Source organism: Miniopterus natalensis, chromosome 19 (assembly GCF_054644295.1).
Source record: "Miniopterus natalensis isolate mMinNat1 chromosome 19, mMinNat1.hap1, whole genome shotgun sequence".
In the NCBI taxonomy this organism is placed as follows: domain Eukaryota; kingdom Metazoa; phylum Chordata; class Mammalia; order Chiroptera; family Miniopteridae; genus Miniopterus; species Miniopterus natalensis.
The window spans coordinates 20688886-20702368 of NC_142099.1; the positions used below are offsets into that span (position 1 = coordinate 20688886).

The 13483-nt window shown below is 49.1% G+C and overlaps 1 protein-coding gene across 1 annotated transcript; it reads left to right on the forward strand.

The window, feature by feature from the left end:
• The first annotated feature begins 2345 nt into the window (after positions 1-2345).
• IER5 (immediate early response 5) lies at positions 2346-4421 on the forward strand. Its single transcript, XM_087828206.1, has one exon. The coding sequence runs from the start codon at positions 2566-2568 to the stop codon at positions 3472-3474; it is 909 nt and encodes a 302-aa protein (XP_087684332.1). The 5' UTR covers positions 2346-2565; the 3' UTR covers positions 3475-4421.
• The last annotated feature ends 9062 nt before the right edge of the window (positions 4422-13483 follow it).

Below are 13483 nucleotides of genomic sequence, written 5' to 3' on the forward strand. Positions count from 1 at the left end.
ATATGACTTTGGAAAAATTACTTAACCTTTCAGAGTCCTAGTTTCCTCATCTATAAATGGAGAAAATGACATGTGCTTTCAGAACTTTATAAGAATGATAAATAAGGCCTGTAAAGTGACTAGCACAGTGCCTGGCAGACAATATCACTATTAGGGCCTCATTCATTCAATTGCATAATCAATCACTCAATATGAACTGGTATGGCCACCCCAGTTGTTGAAATACTGAAATGTTTCCATGGCAGCTGGCAGAACCTCTATACTGGGCCCCGTGAGTGCCCCCCTTTCTGGCCATCCAGCCCCTCCTACAGGCCCCCCCCCCCCATAACCCCTGGCACTCTAAGGGCCTCCAGGACTCTGTTCTGATGGTTAGTGCCTGTGTCACCCAGTTGTTAAATATTTTCACTATCCCCTGGCTACAAGTATAGATGGGTTCCTGCCTTCATTGAGAGCACAGCTGGGGAGGGCCCCTGGGTGTGACAGGGGAAAGTGATGAGGGCAGTGACGAAGAATGCTTCATACGGTGCAGGATGGCAAACGCCCAGCTCAGGAAGGCTTCACTGAAAGCTGGTTCTATTAATGACCTGTTTGGGTGGGTGGCAGCTTCCTAGATCATCACTAAAGTTCCTTTTTTCTCTTGTTTTTTCATTTGTGTTATCTCTACCTACTTCAGGCCTCATGACCCTTTGCCTAAACTCCCATAAGAGCTTTATAATTAAGTAGTCCTCTTTATAATTAAGTGTACTGACCATTCTAGAATCCATTCTGTGGATTCAACAACTTTTAGCAGCTCCCAGTGGTCCCATCTCTTCACTGAGCCACCCATGACCCCCTCTCATGTAGGCCTAGCCTCTGTTTCTAGCCTTTTCTACTTACTATAGGTGCCTGATACACCTGCCAAGTAGGTTGTTCCCTATGCAGGACTCTATTTCTCCTGCTGCTTGGAACTTGTGGCTTCTACTTCAGGGTTTTTCATCACCCTCCTCAAATACAGCTTCTCCCCTCTATGCCTCTCCCCGACCCCCCATGTCTCTTCTCCCACACCAAGGTCGTGTTGGGGGTGATGTGTTCTGATAACTAACGTACGTTGGTTGCTTATTATGTGCCAGGCTGTTCTAAGAGCTTTGCATGTTAACTCACAAAAACTCTTAAGAGGTAGGCACTATTATTATCTTTTTTTAAGATGAAAAAGACCAAGGCACAGATAGGTTAAAAAACTTTCCAAAGGTTACACAGCAAATAAAAAGTGGAGCTGGGATTCCAACACAGGATGCTTGTCTTCGGGACCTGTGGGGCTAACTGGAACTGACCCTCCAGGAACCCAGCCCAGGACCCTGGGCAACCCTGTGGTGACTCTGCCCTAATGCCATCTACTAAGGGTCAGTAGATTGTTGACTGACCAGAAAATTCTGGAACACTCTTCCCCTACATTTTTACCTTGACACAAAATAAAAGTATGACATCATGATGAGAATACAGGGCTTCTCTATTTGTATTTTTAGAACTTGCTTGACTTTTCCCAGGTTGGCTGGTCAGCCCTCCTGTTGGAGAAAAACCATTGTGAGGAACCTGCACCACCTTCCATCTAACCTATGTGACAGCTGTGCTTGTTCTAAAATCTAGAGCACAAAGTGATAGGTGTGGCTCTAGTGGAGAACCAATCACTTTGTACCGAGACACAATTTCCTGATAAGCAACCAAAATGTAGGAACTTTTAGAACCCCCCTTTTCTTTTTTCGGGTTTAGAATTAACAGATGCTAAGAGTGTATGTGACTCAGGGGGTAAGGGACTCCTACAAAATTAGTATCTGCTAAATATCTGCAGTAATCCGATTTTGTTATCCAGGGGTCTCCCTTGCCACGTTTTGCCGTCATCTCCAGCTCTTCCAGGGGTGACCAGCAGCTTTCAGGTGTGCGCCGCCTTGGAAATGGAGGTGCGGGGTAGGCTAATCAGGAAGGATCCGGGCTTTATTGCAGAGCAAAGTCCACCTCCATGCTCAGATGAAAGTTCGAATGGTTTGTTTTGCTTTGGTCCTGGCAGGCCAGCGCGCAAACCAGAACTTTTACCTACAAACAATACAGGGCTACGCCTCCTCCGGTCAGCCACCCTCTGAGCGCAGGCCCTGCGCAGGCCTGTGGGTCGGAGCCGCACACCTTGTCCCCTTTAAGAGTCTGCTCCGCGGGACTAACGTTCGAAAGGCTCTGGCACCCCTCCTCGGGCTCCGATTGGCCGCACGCAGCTCATGGGGGCGTGTCAGCCCGCCCCGGAATGGTTGGCCGCCCTTCGCGATTGGCGGGCGAGGAGCCTATATAAGGCGCCGGGCGGTGGGGCTGCCCTCAGTTAGCGACCGGACGAGGGGCTGAATGTTTGTCTTTAGTGGAGGGGACGTAGGGGTCAGTGAGCACGTCATCAAAATTGGTTTCTCGTAGTCTTCACTTCAGTTCTCGAGGGTCCCCTGGGGCCGACTTGTTGAGGCCTGCGATTCCTCTCCCGGCTTCTGACCCGGAGCCCGGGCTCAGCCCTCACCTCCGCGCCTGCCGGCCGGTGAAGGGACGGCAAGCAGGATGGAGTTCAAGCTGGAGGCGCACCGCATCGTCAGCATCTCGCTGGGCAAGATCTACAACTCGCGGGTCCAGCGGGGTGGCATCAAGCTGCACAAGAACCTGCTGGTCTCACTGGTGCTTCGCAGCGCCCGCCAGGTCTACCTGAGCGACCCGTGCCCTGGTCTCTACCTGGCTGGTCCCTCTGGGAGCCCACTGCAGCTGCCGGGGGAGCCGGCGGCCGGGCCTTCCGCGGGCTGGGGAGAGCCACCCCCGCCGGCCGCCCCCGTCGCCTGGCCGGAGACCGAGCCGCAGCCGGAACACCCCGCGGTCCCAGACGCGCTGCGGGCCGGTGACGCGGAGCCCGCGGCTGCCGTGCCCAGCGCCAGGGGCACTCTACAGGGCGGAGAGGCGGCGGCTGGGGGAGCTGCGGGCCAAGCCGGAGGCTCCGACGTCTTCCCCGAGGGGCCCGAAGAGGCTCGCCGCTGCTGCGGCTGCCCCCTAGTTGAGGAGGACAAGCCGGGGGCGCTGGGAGCGTCTCCCCACGGTGCCTGCTGCTGCGCGGAGGACGAGACCCCCGCGCCGCCCCCGGTCTGCCCCAGGAAGCGCAGCGCGGCGGGGGTGGGCGGCTGTGGCCCCTCCGGCTGCCCCGCGGCCGGCTCGACCCCTGTGAAGAAGCCGCGCCGGGATCTGGAGGAGCAGCCCGGCAGGGCGGAGGAAGAGGAGGAGATGGAGACCGGGAACGTGGCTAACCTCATTAGCATCTTCGGTTCCAGCTTCTCAGGACTCTTACGGAAAAGCCCCGGGGGCGGCCGGGAGGAAGCTGAGGCAGAGCCGAGAGGTCCGGAAGCCGCGGAGCCCGGGCAGATCTGCTGCGATAAGGCGGTGCTGAGAGACATGAGCCCTTGGAGCACAGCCATCGTGGCCTTCTGAGCTCGGCCGCGTGGGGGCTGGAGGCTGAGCAGCGGGCGTCCCGACGCGAGGGCCGGGCTTTCGCCGGCCCCGAGGGCGCCCCGGAGAGCGGCGGCGCCGCGCGCGCTGGGCGGGGTGCCGGGGGCAGCGCGCCCTGCCCTTGGCGGCCCTGCCATGTTGGCCTCTCTCGGGACCTCTCTTGAGACTTGGGATTGTGAGGCTTCTCTGAAGAGGACGGCCGTTAGTTAACGTGTGTCTGTGTATGTCTGTGTATGTCAGTTTGTCTTGTGCATTAAGACCCTTTTGTCCTTCTGGAATTCATCGCCCCTTCCCGGGCTTGAGAGACGGGGGCAGGCAGGGACTTTCCTCCGCCCGCGGCCTCGAGACGGAAGCGGCTGCAGGGCCGGGAGTTCCCCGTTCGCGCGGCGCAGGAAGGGACTTCACACGCCGCTCGCAGGAAAGCTCGAGCCCTACCGGGCGGGAGCGGCGCTTCCGCGCAGGATTTCGTAAGACTAGAGTGTTTTAGCCTGAGTAGAGACGTGTATTCTTTCTCTCCCTCCCCTCCTTCCTCTCGCTGAAGAAACGTTTAAACCTTGTGGTAACTCTGGGAAAGGGGGATCTAAGCAGCCCTTGCCTTCCCCACGGGGAAAAGAGCTTGATGAACTTGGCAGAAGAGTTCAAGCTTGGAAATACGGAGTTTATAGAGAATACGTATATTTTTAAAAGCTCTAGCTCAAAACTACTACACAGTGCTTTTAAAAAGTGTTTAATGAAACAAAGTTTACAGACAGAACCCCTAAGTGGAAAGACCTTATGGTTTTGTAGATATGGTGACTCCAGTCTTTGTTGTATAAAGGTTGGGGGAGCTGACGAGGTTTTTGTACAGTATTTTCTCCTTCGTTGTATTGATTTTTGTATAAGAATGTAACTTTACGTGTCTAACACGTATTAAATATTTTGAAGCAATATCACTGCCTCCTTGTCTGTGATCACCTGCTGGGTTGGGAGGAAGGGGGTGGAGGGGGAACTAATGGTCCAGGCTGGGAAATGGAAGGTGTGGTTCTTAATATCAGTCGGCCACAGACTGGGGATATTGTTTGCTGACTTCACTAAGTATCAAGAGAGACACACTTAAGGTTTCTCCCCCAGATCAGAGGACTGCTATTAGATACTAATATCAGTGGCCTGCCAGTTTCTTTAAACTTGCCCCGACAACTGCCTTTTTCTAAAGTCGGTTTAGGCCAATTTGACTTTTTACAGCTCAGTCTGATGGTATCTTAATATTAAATAACTGAAGTGCCAACTTTTGAAGCCTTTCCTGTCCACAAAAATGTTTTTTACTAAAACTCCTTTTTTGTCTCCTGTTAAACTATATAACATCTTTCAGCTTTGTTATTGAAAATAACTGACACATGAGGGAAGCTAATGAGACTGACTGACCCAGCTGGTCAGGTCCACCTCTGTATTCCACTGGCTGTCAGGATAGAATTTTCAATTTTTTCTTTTATTGTTATATCTGTAGAAAGTAAATGTATCAGTGAAAGGAAATTGCTTGTGCCAAACCAGATATGGGAGGAGGGTCAGGAGGGCTAGGCAGATTTAACTTATTTAGCAAAACTTGCTGATTTGTTTTTGTCATCCAAATGGTGACGTCAGTGTTTGGGTGGTGGTAAACATTTAGGTGATCACAGGCAAGTCACCCGTTCATTTCACTACAATTAATGCATTTGAGGGAGCTTTTTGTCTAAGGCAAAATATTCAATATTTGAAAGTTATTCAATAGTCTATTTCAGAAGCAAATCAATTAGAGAACAGTATCTTAAAATATGGTTGCTAGTGCTTGGAAATATGGCATTGGCCTATAAAACTTATAAATAGACTGTTTAAGAGATGGGAGAAATTGAGGAAAGATTAGATAAAGTTTTAAGTAAAGTTAGGGCCTTTGAGCAAAAAGAATATATATGCATGGTGCTTTGGCCTTCCTAAACTCCTGATTATATGAACTTCTGTCACAGCTGAGTAGACCAGTCCTTTGATATTTTTGTGAATCTATTGGTTATTTGTTAAGCATAAGGAACTCTACGCTCTGTCACCATGATAATATATTCATAGAATTAAACATTCTCTAATCAGGTTCTTGTTAAAATTGACTTTTCTTTCAGAGATAGCTACTTACGTTCTGTTATAGCCACAAGAGATCCATTAAGTGCTAACTGCTTAAACTGAAGAAGGTGTCCAGGGCCTTAATTTTGCAAATATTTCCTGTTGCTAGAAAGTAATTATGATGCTTGAACAGCTATCTCAGCACATTTTTATATTCGAAAGGGGTAACTTTTGTTGTGTTTAAGAGAGTTGATATGTTTTAGATGAACGAAAGTTCCTGTCGATCCTTGTTTTCACATGAAGATGAACCATAGGACTATGTGTCTGCTTAATTTAGAGAATGTAAACTGACATATTTGATAGAGAGATACAGCTTTGTAGGAATTCAGAAAAGGTCATTATCTTTTTTGTTGCAGAAGCAGTATGTGTAATGGTTAGAGCATGGGCTCTGGGGACAGACTTCCAGGTTTTGTATCTTTGCTCTGCCACTTACAAGCTGAGGGCCCTTGGACAAGTCACTTCATCTCTCTGTGCCCCAGTTTTTTCAAATGTGAAATTGAAATAATTGTATCTACCTTGTAGAGTTGTGCAAATTAATGAGTAAATACCCCTAAGGTTCTTAGTACCTTATACATAGCAAGCATTTAATTGTTAGTTAATACTGTTAAGATAGGAGTGAATTCTGTGTATAAATCAGAGATGATATAGTCAAAGAATTGTGTAATTTATAAGAAAGGAGGGGAAGGGAGAATCTATTTTTAAATTATCCTCTGTGAATGCTGAGTTCTTTTATTCTTCTGTTTTTCCCCAGACATTTGGTGGTCTCAAAGCTTAGTTCCATCAGCATAGTTTTGCTGGTTGGTAGTTCTCACACCAACCCTGCAACTTTCCTGATTGTAATCAAACAACTATTTTCTGGGAGGAGTAAGCAGGAGTGAAAACACTCAAGGAGCAAAGATCTTGTTGACATGCTTTCTGTGGATGAGTAAAGGGAAAAAAAATAGCCCACAGCGTTATTTTTAGCTTGAATTGCTTGGGCATAGAGTGTTTCTTAAGCCATGTTAATTGATGGGTCCTGGAAAAGAGCTTTCGCAGTGCCAGGAGGGGTTATCACACACAACTAAATCAGATTCAGTGTGACTAGTAATGAAGCCATAGTTTTAGTAACCAACTACTTCTTGACCACCCTGGGAGGGACTTGTTCTCTTGATCAAATAACTTTAGCTCTGGTCTGGGGTGGGGTGGAGATAGGAAAGATGAACAAAGAATTTATATGCATATATGCATAACCCATGGACAGACAGTATGGTGAAGGCCTGGGGAGGGAGTGGGGTGGGGAGTGGGGGGGTCAGTGGGAGGGATGGGTGGGCATATGTAATACTTTCAACAATAAAGATAAATTTAAAAAAACACCTTATTTTCAGGGGAAAAAATTAAAGTGCTTTTTGACAAGTACTCCAAGAAGATCACTTTAATAATGAGAAAGGTGTTAAGTTTTAGTACAGTACTTCTCAAGCATGTCTCTATTTATTTATTTTAGTTTTTTAAAAAAAATTATATCTTTATTGATTTCAGAGAGAGGAAAGGAGAGGGAGAGAGAGAGATAGAAACATCAGTGATGAGAGTCATTGATCGGCTGCCTCCTGCACACCCCCGACTTGGGATTGAGCCCACAACCCGGCGGGCATGTGCCCTGACCAGGAATCGAACCCAGATTGCCTGGGTCCTGGGTTGATGCTCAACCACTGAGCCACGCCCGGCCGGGCTCAAGCATGTCTCTTTAAAACTGTCTTTCCACTCAGATTGAACCTGGGGAAAGGAACTAATGGTGGACAGCTTGAACTGCGCCTCTGAAGTATTGGGTTTGCTCTAAGGCAACCTCGTGCAGTGATAATAACCCTTCCATCCCTACCATTCACCACTGATTGGATTTTGGGGTGAGAAGTGAAAGCGAATGAGCCATGTAACAACTTTGGTAGAATGCTTCTCAGAATAAAGGTGTAGTAAATATGGGAACAGCATTAATAATGACAAAACTGCTCCGTTTTGTCACTGGATTAGTCTGAGTCTCTTCCTGCGACTTGCTAGGCATGACGAGGCAGCTGAGAGCCTGCGAGATGGGGTCGAAAGGCTAATACCCACTGTGACATGGAGTTTGACGGACATTTATTTCCTTACACTTTTTTAAAGTAGAGTTAGTTCAGTTCACTGAATAACCAAGGAACTTCTGCTCCCTTGCCCTAAATATTTTATTCTTGTCCTGTTTGTGAAATTTTTATTCTCCTAGACTTGCTTTCATCCCAGCAGTTACTGAAAGAAAAGGAGAGTGAAAAGAAACACTGATCCAAGCCTCCCGTGACTATGAAAGAGGCCGTTACTATTAGGTGCAGAACTCCAGTGGAGAGCGAGGTCTGCTTCCCAGGATTCCTGGCACTCTTTCCAGTAATGAGCAGTTTGTCTCTCAGCCTTTGAACCATTGTTCGAATTTAAAATTCTACCCAGTGGAAAGCCTTGGGAGGAAAAATGTAGTAGAAGCAGAGTTACGTTAGGATTCATTGTGACTTTAACTCATGCCCTTGGAGTTTTTCAGACAATTTTTGAAGGTACAATAGAGAAGGGAATATGTGAGAGCAGAAAGCGTAAAAGGATACACACATGTAGCAGAACGCTTCCTTCCTAATCCAAACAGCTTTTCCCAATGCCTACCACCCACCCCTCCCCCAGCGGGAAGGAGGATTTTTAAAAATAAGATCCCTCTCTAGCAATTGCTCTCTCTCAGAGGAATATAGCCCAAAGCATCTTTGCTAGACTATATTCTGGGGTTTATCTCACACTTTTGGAATCTTACAAGCAGGGCGGGAGAAGCCTCCAGGGACTGCATTCCTGAAAGGGCCTCTCTCTCTCCCCCCTGCTCTTCTGACCAGCTGCAGCCTCCACCACTGGACCCTGCCCACTTATGGGCAGAAAGATGCTGCCTACTTATGGGGAAAGATGCTGCTCACTTATGGGCAGGTGAGAAAGGGTATTGGTTCTCAGCAGGAAGAAAGGCTGGACCCTAGTACTACCTCTAAGCATCTCTAGGGGATTGGCCTAAAGTAGGCCTGTGATATTTGTTGGTAAACCTACTTATTTTATATAATAGAGTTTTCTGGGACCTGGTCACAAGAAGCTCCTATGTCTGTGTGATAAGTCACATCCCTAACTTATAGGATGGAGGTGAGGCTCATCTTCCCCTTTTCTACCCAGTTAGCACCAAGTCAGCCCTGGTCCCAGCTCTCTGCTTTTCCCCTATGAACTGGACCTCTGTCAGGCTGTCCCAGCCCAATCATTCCAGTAGATGCCAAGGCAAAGCTCCTTTCAGTTTTTCTAGAACTCAGGGATATGCCAAAAGCCATGTGTTCCTACCTGTTTGTTCTTTGACCCATTCCACCTCTCAAGTCTTGGAGAAGGGCAGCTGCTAGAACTTGCTTTCTATTTTCTCTGCTCAAAGACTGAAGTCATCCCTGCGATGCAGGATTTCCCTTAGCTACTCCCCACACTTGAGCCCTTTCCTGAATCCAGGATACACCACCCAGTAGAGCTTTACTCCAACTTCATCCACATCTGCTTGGCTGTTTCTTTTTAGCCAGTTACAGCATCCTCCTGCCCTTCGTGGCACAGATACTTCCTTCAGTGCTGTATTGCCTTGCAGTCTCTGTCTCTCTGAGCCTTTCTAAGTCTCCCCTCCCTCCCCTCCTGAAGACACTCGCATTCATTGTTTGCCTGGGGAAGAGTCTGAGTGCTCTGGGAAGGGCTGTGACTGGGAATGCGACCACCCGCTAAGAAGGAACAGAGTTGAATTTCTTGACCTTGAGACTCCCAGAGTTTCCAGAGACTCTGCCCACAGCTGTCTGTGGTAGCTGGTCATCTAACCCTGGAGCCTCACCAGACCCCCAATTCCATCACAATAGCTGGGGGTGGGGATGGGAGTGTTCATCCTAGAAACAGGAGCAGCACTGAAAACCAGCTTGGCTGGCGGCCAGATGGAGGAAAGGAGAGGCAAAGCCAGGGCAGCCCAGACACCGGCTACCCAGCATTTCCCATCCCCCTTCCCTTTCTTGGAGCTGCATGTGCCACTTTCTAGAACAGATAATGAATCACAGAGCTGCTCTGATGAAGAAAATCCAAAAGCACCCCTTTGCCTTTCTTCCCTCTCTAGGCTTCGATTGACTAATAGAAACTTTTTACTGTGAGTTACCAGAAGTGGGAGTGGGGAGTGGTTCCAACCCACTGGACTCATGCAACAGAGTGACTGACCAGCAGGAAGTGAGCTAGAGTCTCAAGTGTGAAGAGAGACTGTGGGGTGGAGGGCAGTCACCAGGAGGAATTGCCACTGAGTCAAGTTCTGCTCAAGAAGGTCCGCTGTGGGCTGTGAATCCAGGGAGCCCCTCCCCCCCCACACACCTTTTCTTTCTCCCTGGCTTGTCTCAAGCTGCACCACAACCTCCCAATTTAATTTTGGTTTGGAAAAGGGTAAAAGCGCCTTGGCATCTGCATTTATCAGTTATCTCCCTCTCTCTGACTGTGTGACCTACTTTCAAGACCGGAGTTGCTTTTCTTTTTATGGCCTTGGGAGAAATCCCTGAAAGCAAAGATTCCGTTTCAGAAGCTGAACTGTAGGTACATGCTATGCTCGGGTGGTTATTACTCTATGATTTCTGTGGTTTTCTCCCCACACCCCACTCCCTCTTCAAAATGTGTTTTAAAAGTCGCTTCTAGTCTGCACTGGAGAGAGCAGTTGTAAAGGTGCCGTGTGTGGGTGACTCTGGCGTGTGGGCTGGCCCAGCTGTTGGCTTCCCAACCTTTTAGTCACCTCGGCATCAGGCATCTCGCCTCCTGACATGGAGCAAGCAGCTCCTCGAGGCTCCTGAACTCCCCTCTGAGACAGTGGGACAGAAAGGGAGAGTCCACTACTTCTCTGTCAGGGAAGAGTAAATGAGGCCCAGAGAGTGAGTAGGTCATCTTGAATGGTCAAGTGAGGCCTCAAGCAGAGGCAGTAATAGAATTCGCCCTGGACTAGTTCCTGGGACCCTTCTGAGCAAGAGACTTGTGGGCCAGAATATGAAAATGTGACTCACTACTTGGAGAGTCATTCAACTTTTTTTTGGTTTCTATTTATAGTCCCCCGCCCCCCCCCCCCAAGTGTATCCACTTGCCTCACAATTGTGATTTGAAGATAAATCAGTGTTTGTAAAGCAAAGCTAGAAGATATAAACAACTCAGCTCTGGGTCGCATCTATTAAGTATTTACGGGAACACCCAGAAGGAACTCATCAAGGGGGAGCACAAAGATGCAAACAACAGGATCTGGCCCTCAAGTCAGATTACATTCCAGAGGAGATGCAAAAACAACATAACCCCTGCCCCTTTCCCAAAATCTGACAGTGGATAACTAAGTGTCATCTAGCGCCTCTCTTCTCAAAGTGAGGTCCAGGGACTAGCAGCATGAGTTTGCCAGAAATGCAGAATCTCAGGCCCCACCCCATCAGCTGCCTCCCCAGGTGATTTGTATGCACTCTGAAGTTTAAAAAGCAGCTATTTCCACTGACCTCATGGGGTCAAGGGTGAACTTCTCAGCTTGAGGTCACTCAAGGCTTCGCTCCCTCTGGACATTCCTCGCCTCTCGTGCTGCCTGCCTCCAGCTATCTGCAGGGTCCCGGGCCTTTCAAATGCTGCTCTTTAGGGGGGCATGGCCTTATTTAGAGATGGTCCTTAAAGCTGAGAGCATAAGCTCTCCAGGCAAGAGAGAAGGGCAGAAACCAGGGACCTAGTGAGGGGGAAGCCAGAGGTAGGGGGCCAAGTGGGAAGAGGGCGCTGTCCGCAGGAACAGTTTGTGGATAGGCCGGTGTAGAGCCAGAGGAGGTGGGCAGCGGAAAAGGAGAATGAAAACGAAGGAAATGTCGTCGAACTAAAGCTTGTCACTGGTGAATTTGGGGGGAGGTTCCGGGAGAAGGTGGGAGAGAAAACCCGATTGTGGAGGAAGTAGATGAAAGGATGTGGAGGCCCTGGCTGTACCCCCCTCCCCAAGAAATTTGGCATAAAAGGCAAAAGAACCAGGGTGGTGTCTAGAGGAGACGCTGGGTCCACTCAAGGGGCCTGCGAATGTCCTAAGGCAGAAGCAGTGTCTGCGGAAGCCGATATCGAGGTGACTGGGCCCTGAATATATAAACTGCTAAGGACGGGTCTCTTATCAGGAGGCATCAACACATTCTTTTCCTTCTCCTGTCAAATAAAAGGCGACTGGAGACACTAATAAATCACTCCAGGGACCTTGTTAGCATCAGCAGCCGCGTTCTCTTCCTCGCTCCCAGCCCTGGCTCCTGCTGCTTAAACTCCCGCACACCAGTTGGCAAGGTAACAACCATGAGAGGTTCCTGGGGGATAAGGGACCCCTCCCCAAGCCCCAGTGCCGCCAGCTACTAATCTAAACCTATATTTCTGATGCTTCCTCCCCTTTACATTAATGAGGAGTTTAACGCGTGTTGGAATGCAGGCTTGTGCTGCGAGCACAGCAGGATTTGGGGTTCCCACTCTCTCATAGCCCGTTCTCCTTCGGAAAGCCAGTTATGAATGAGAGTGGCGACCTGGGTAAGAAATTCTCTCTTCCTTTCCTCCCAAGCAAGTCTGGCCTCATCTGTCATTTTCGGTGCTGCGGAGGATTAGGCTGAGGCTGAGGGCGGGCTGAGACATGCCCAGCAGAGGCCTGGGTACTGAGAGCAGGGAGGAAGCTGAGCAGTTTAGGTCTCCGAAGGCAACTGCCAAGAGGTCATGGAGCCGAGAGCAGGAGCGGGAGAGGGGAGAGCGGGGGCAGATGGGGAAGCAAGAGAGGCAGATGCCTGTGACGATTTCAAGAGAAACTCGAGACTAAAATAAACTCAAGAGTCAGAAAACAGGAAGAATGTGAGAAAAGGGAAAGGTAGTGAGTGGACTGAGAACTGCAGCATATTTGAGGAAACGTAGCCCCACCCAGATGGAGAAGCAGCAGCAGCCCCCGGCTGAGTCCCCTGGAAACGGGGAGGGGATGCAGCAGAATTAATAGCTCTCCGTGGTAGGGGCAGCATTTTGTGCTAAAGCTGTAAGAGATTTACAAAGCAACGTCATTACTGGACCTGCATCACAACTTTCTGAGAGGGTAACAGGAGGCCCTAACTTGTTAGTCGTTTCATGTCTAGACCACCCAGAGACAAAATTCAAACCAGGGCTCAAAATATCTCCAGCCTGTTTGCTCCCTGTCCTGATTAGCTGAAGCTATTTCTAAAAACACACCATCTCCTCTCAGATCCCCTTGCAGCCCTTTCCCCTCTGCTACCTGCATCCAGTGCCTTCTCCTGACTCCTGTCTGCTGCTTCTACTCAAGCTCCTCCTCAGATGCCAGGGCTGCATCTCCCCTCCCCCTACCTTCCCTCTTGCCAACACATCCAAACACTTGCTAAAGCTTATAGCATTACCTTCATTCACAGTGAAGCTCATTTTCATTCCTGCTTCCCAGTTCCCACTGTCACCTTCTTCATTCTTTACTTCAGGCTCTTATTACTTTAGTCCCTTCTCCCCTTTCCCTCAAAGCTGCACGTGCAAAGGCCCTGAGGCCACAGAGCTCATAGTATCTGGACATCACAAATGCTTAGTTGTGGTTGGAGCATGGGTATGGAGTGGGACATGCCCCCAAGGTTTAGGAGAGGTCAGACTACAAAGGCCAGACCTGCCATACTAGGGGGTTTGTTCATTTTGAAATATGTGGGGAAGCTGAGGAAGGCTTTTAAGCAGGAGTGGGACCCAATCAGATTTGCATTTAGATCCATCACTGACTATATTGTGACAACAGGACTGGGAGTGGAAGAAGAGGAAAGGCTGGAGGCAGCGTGAAGCAGGGGCCAGTTAGAGGGTTGGT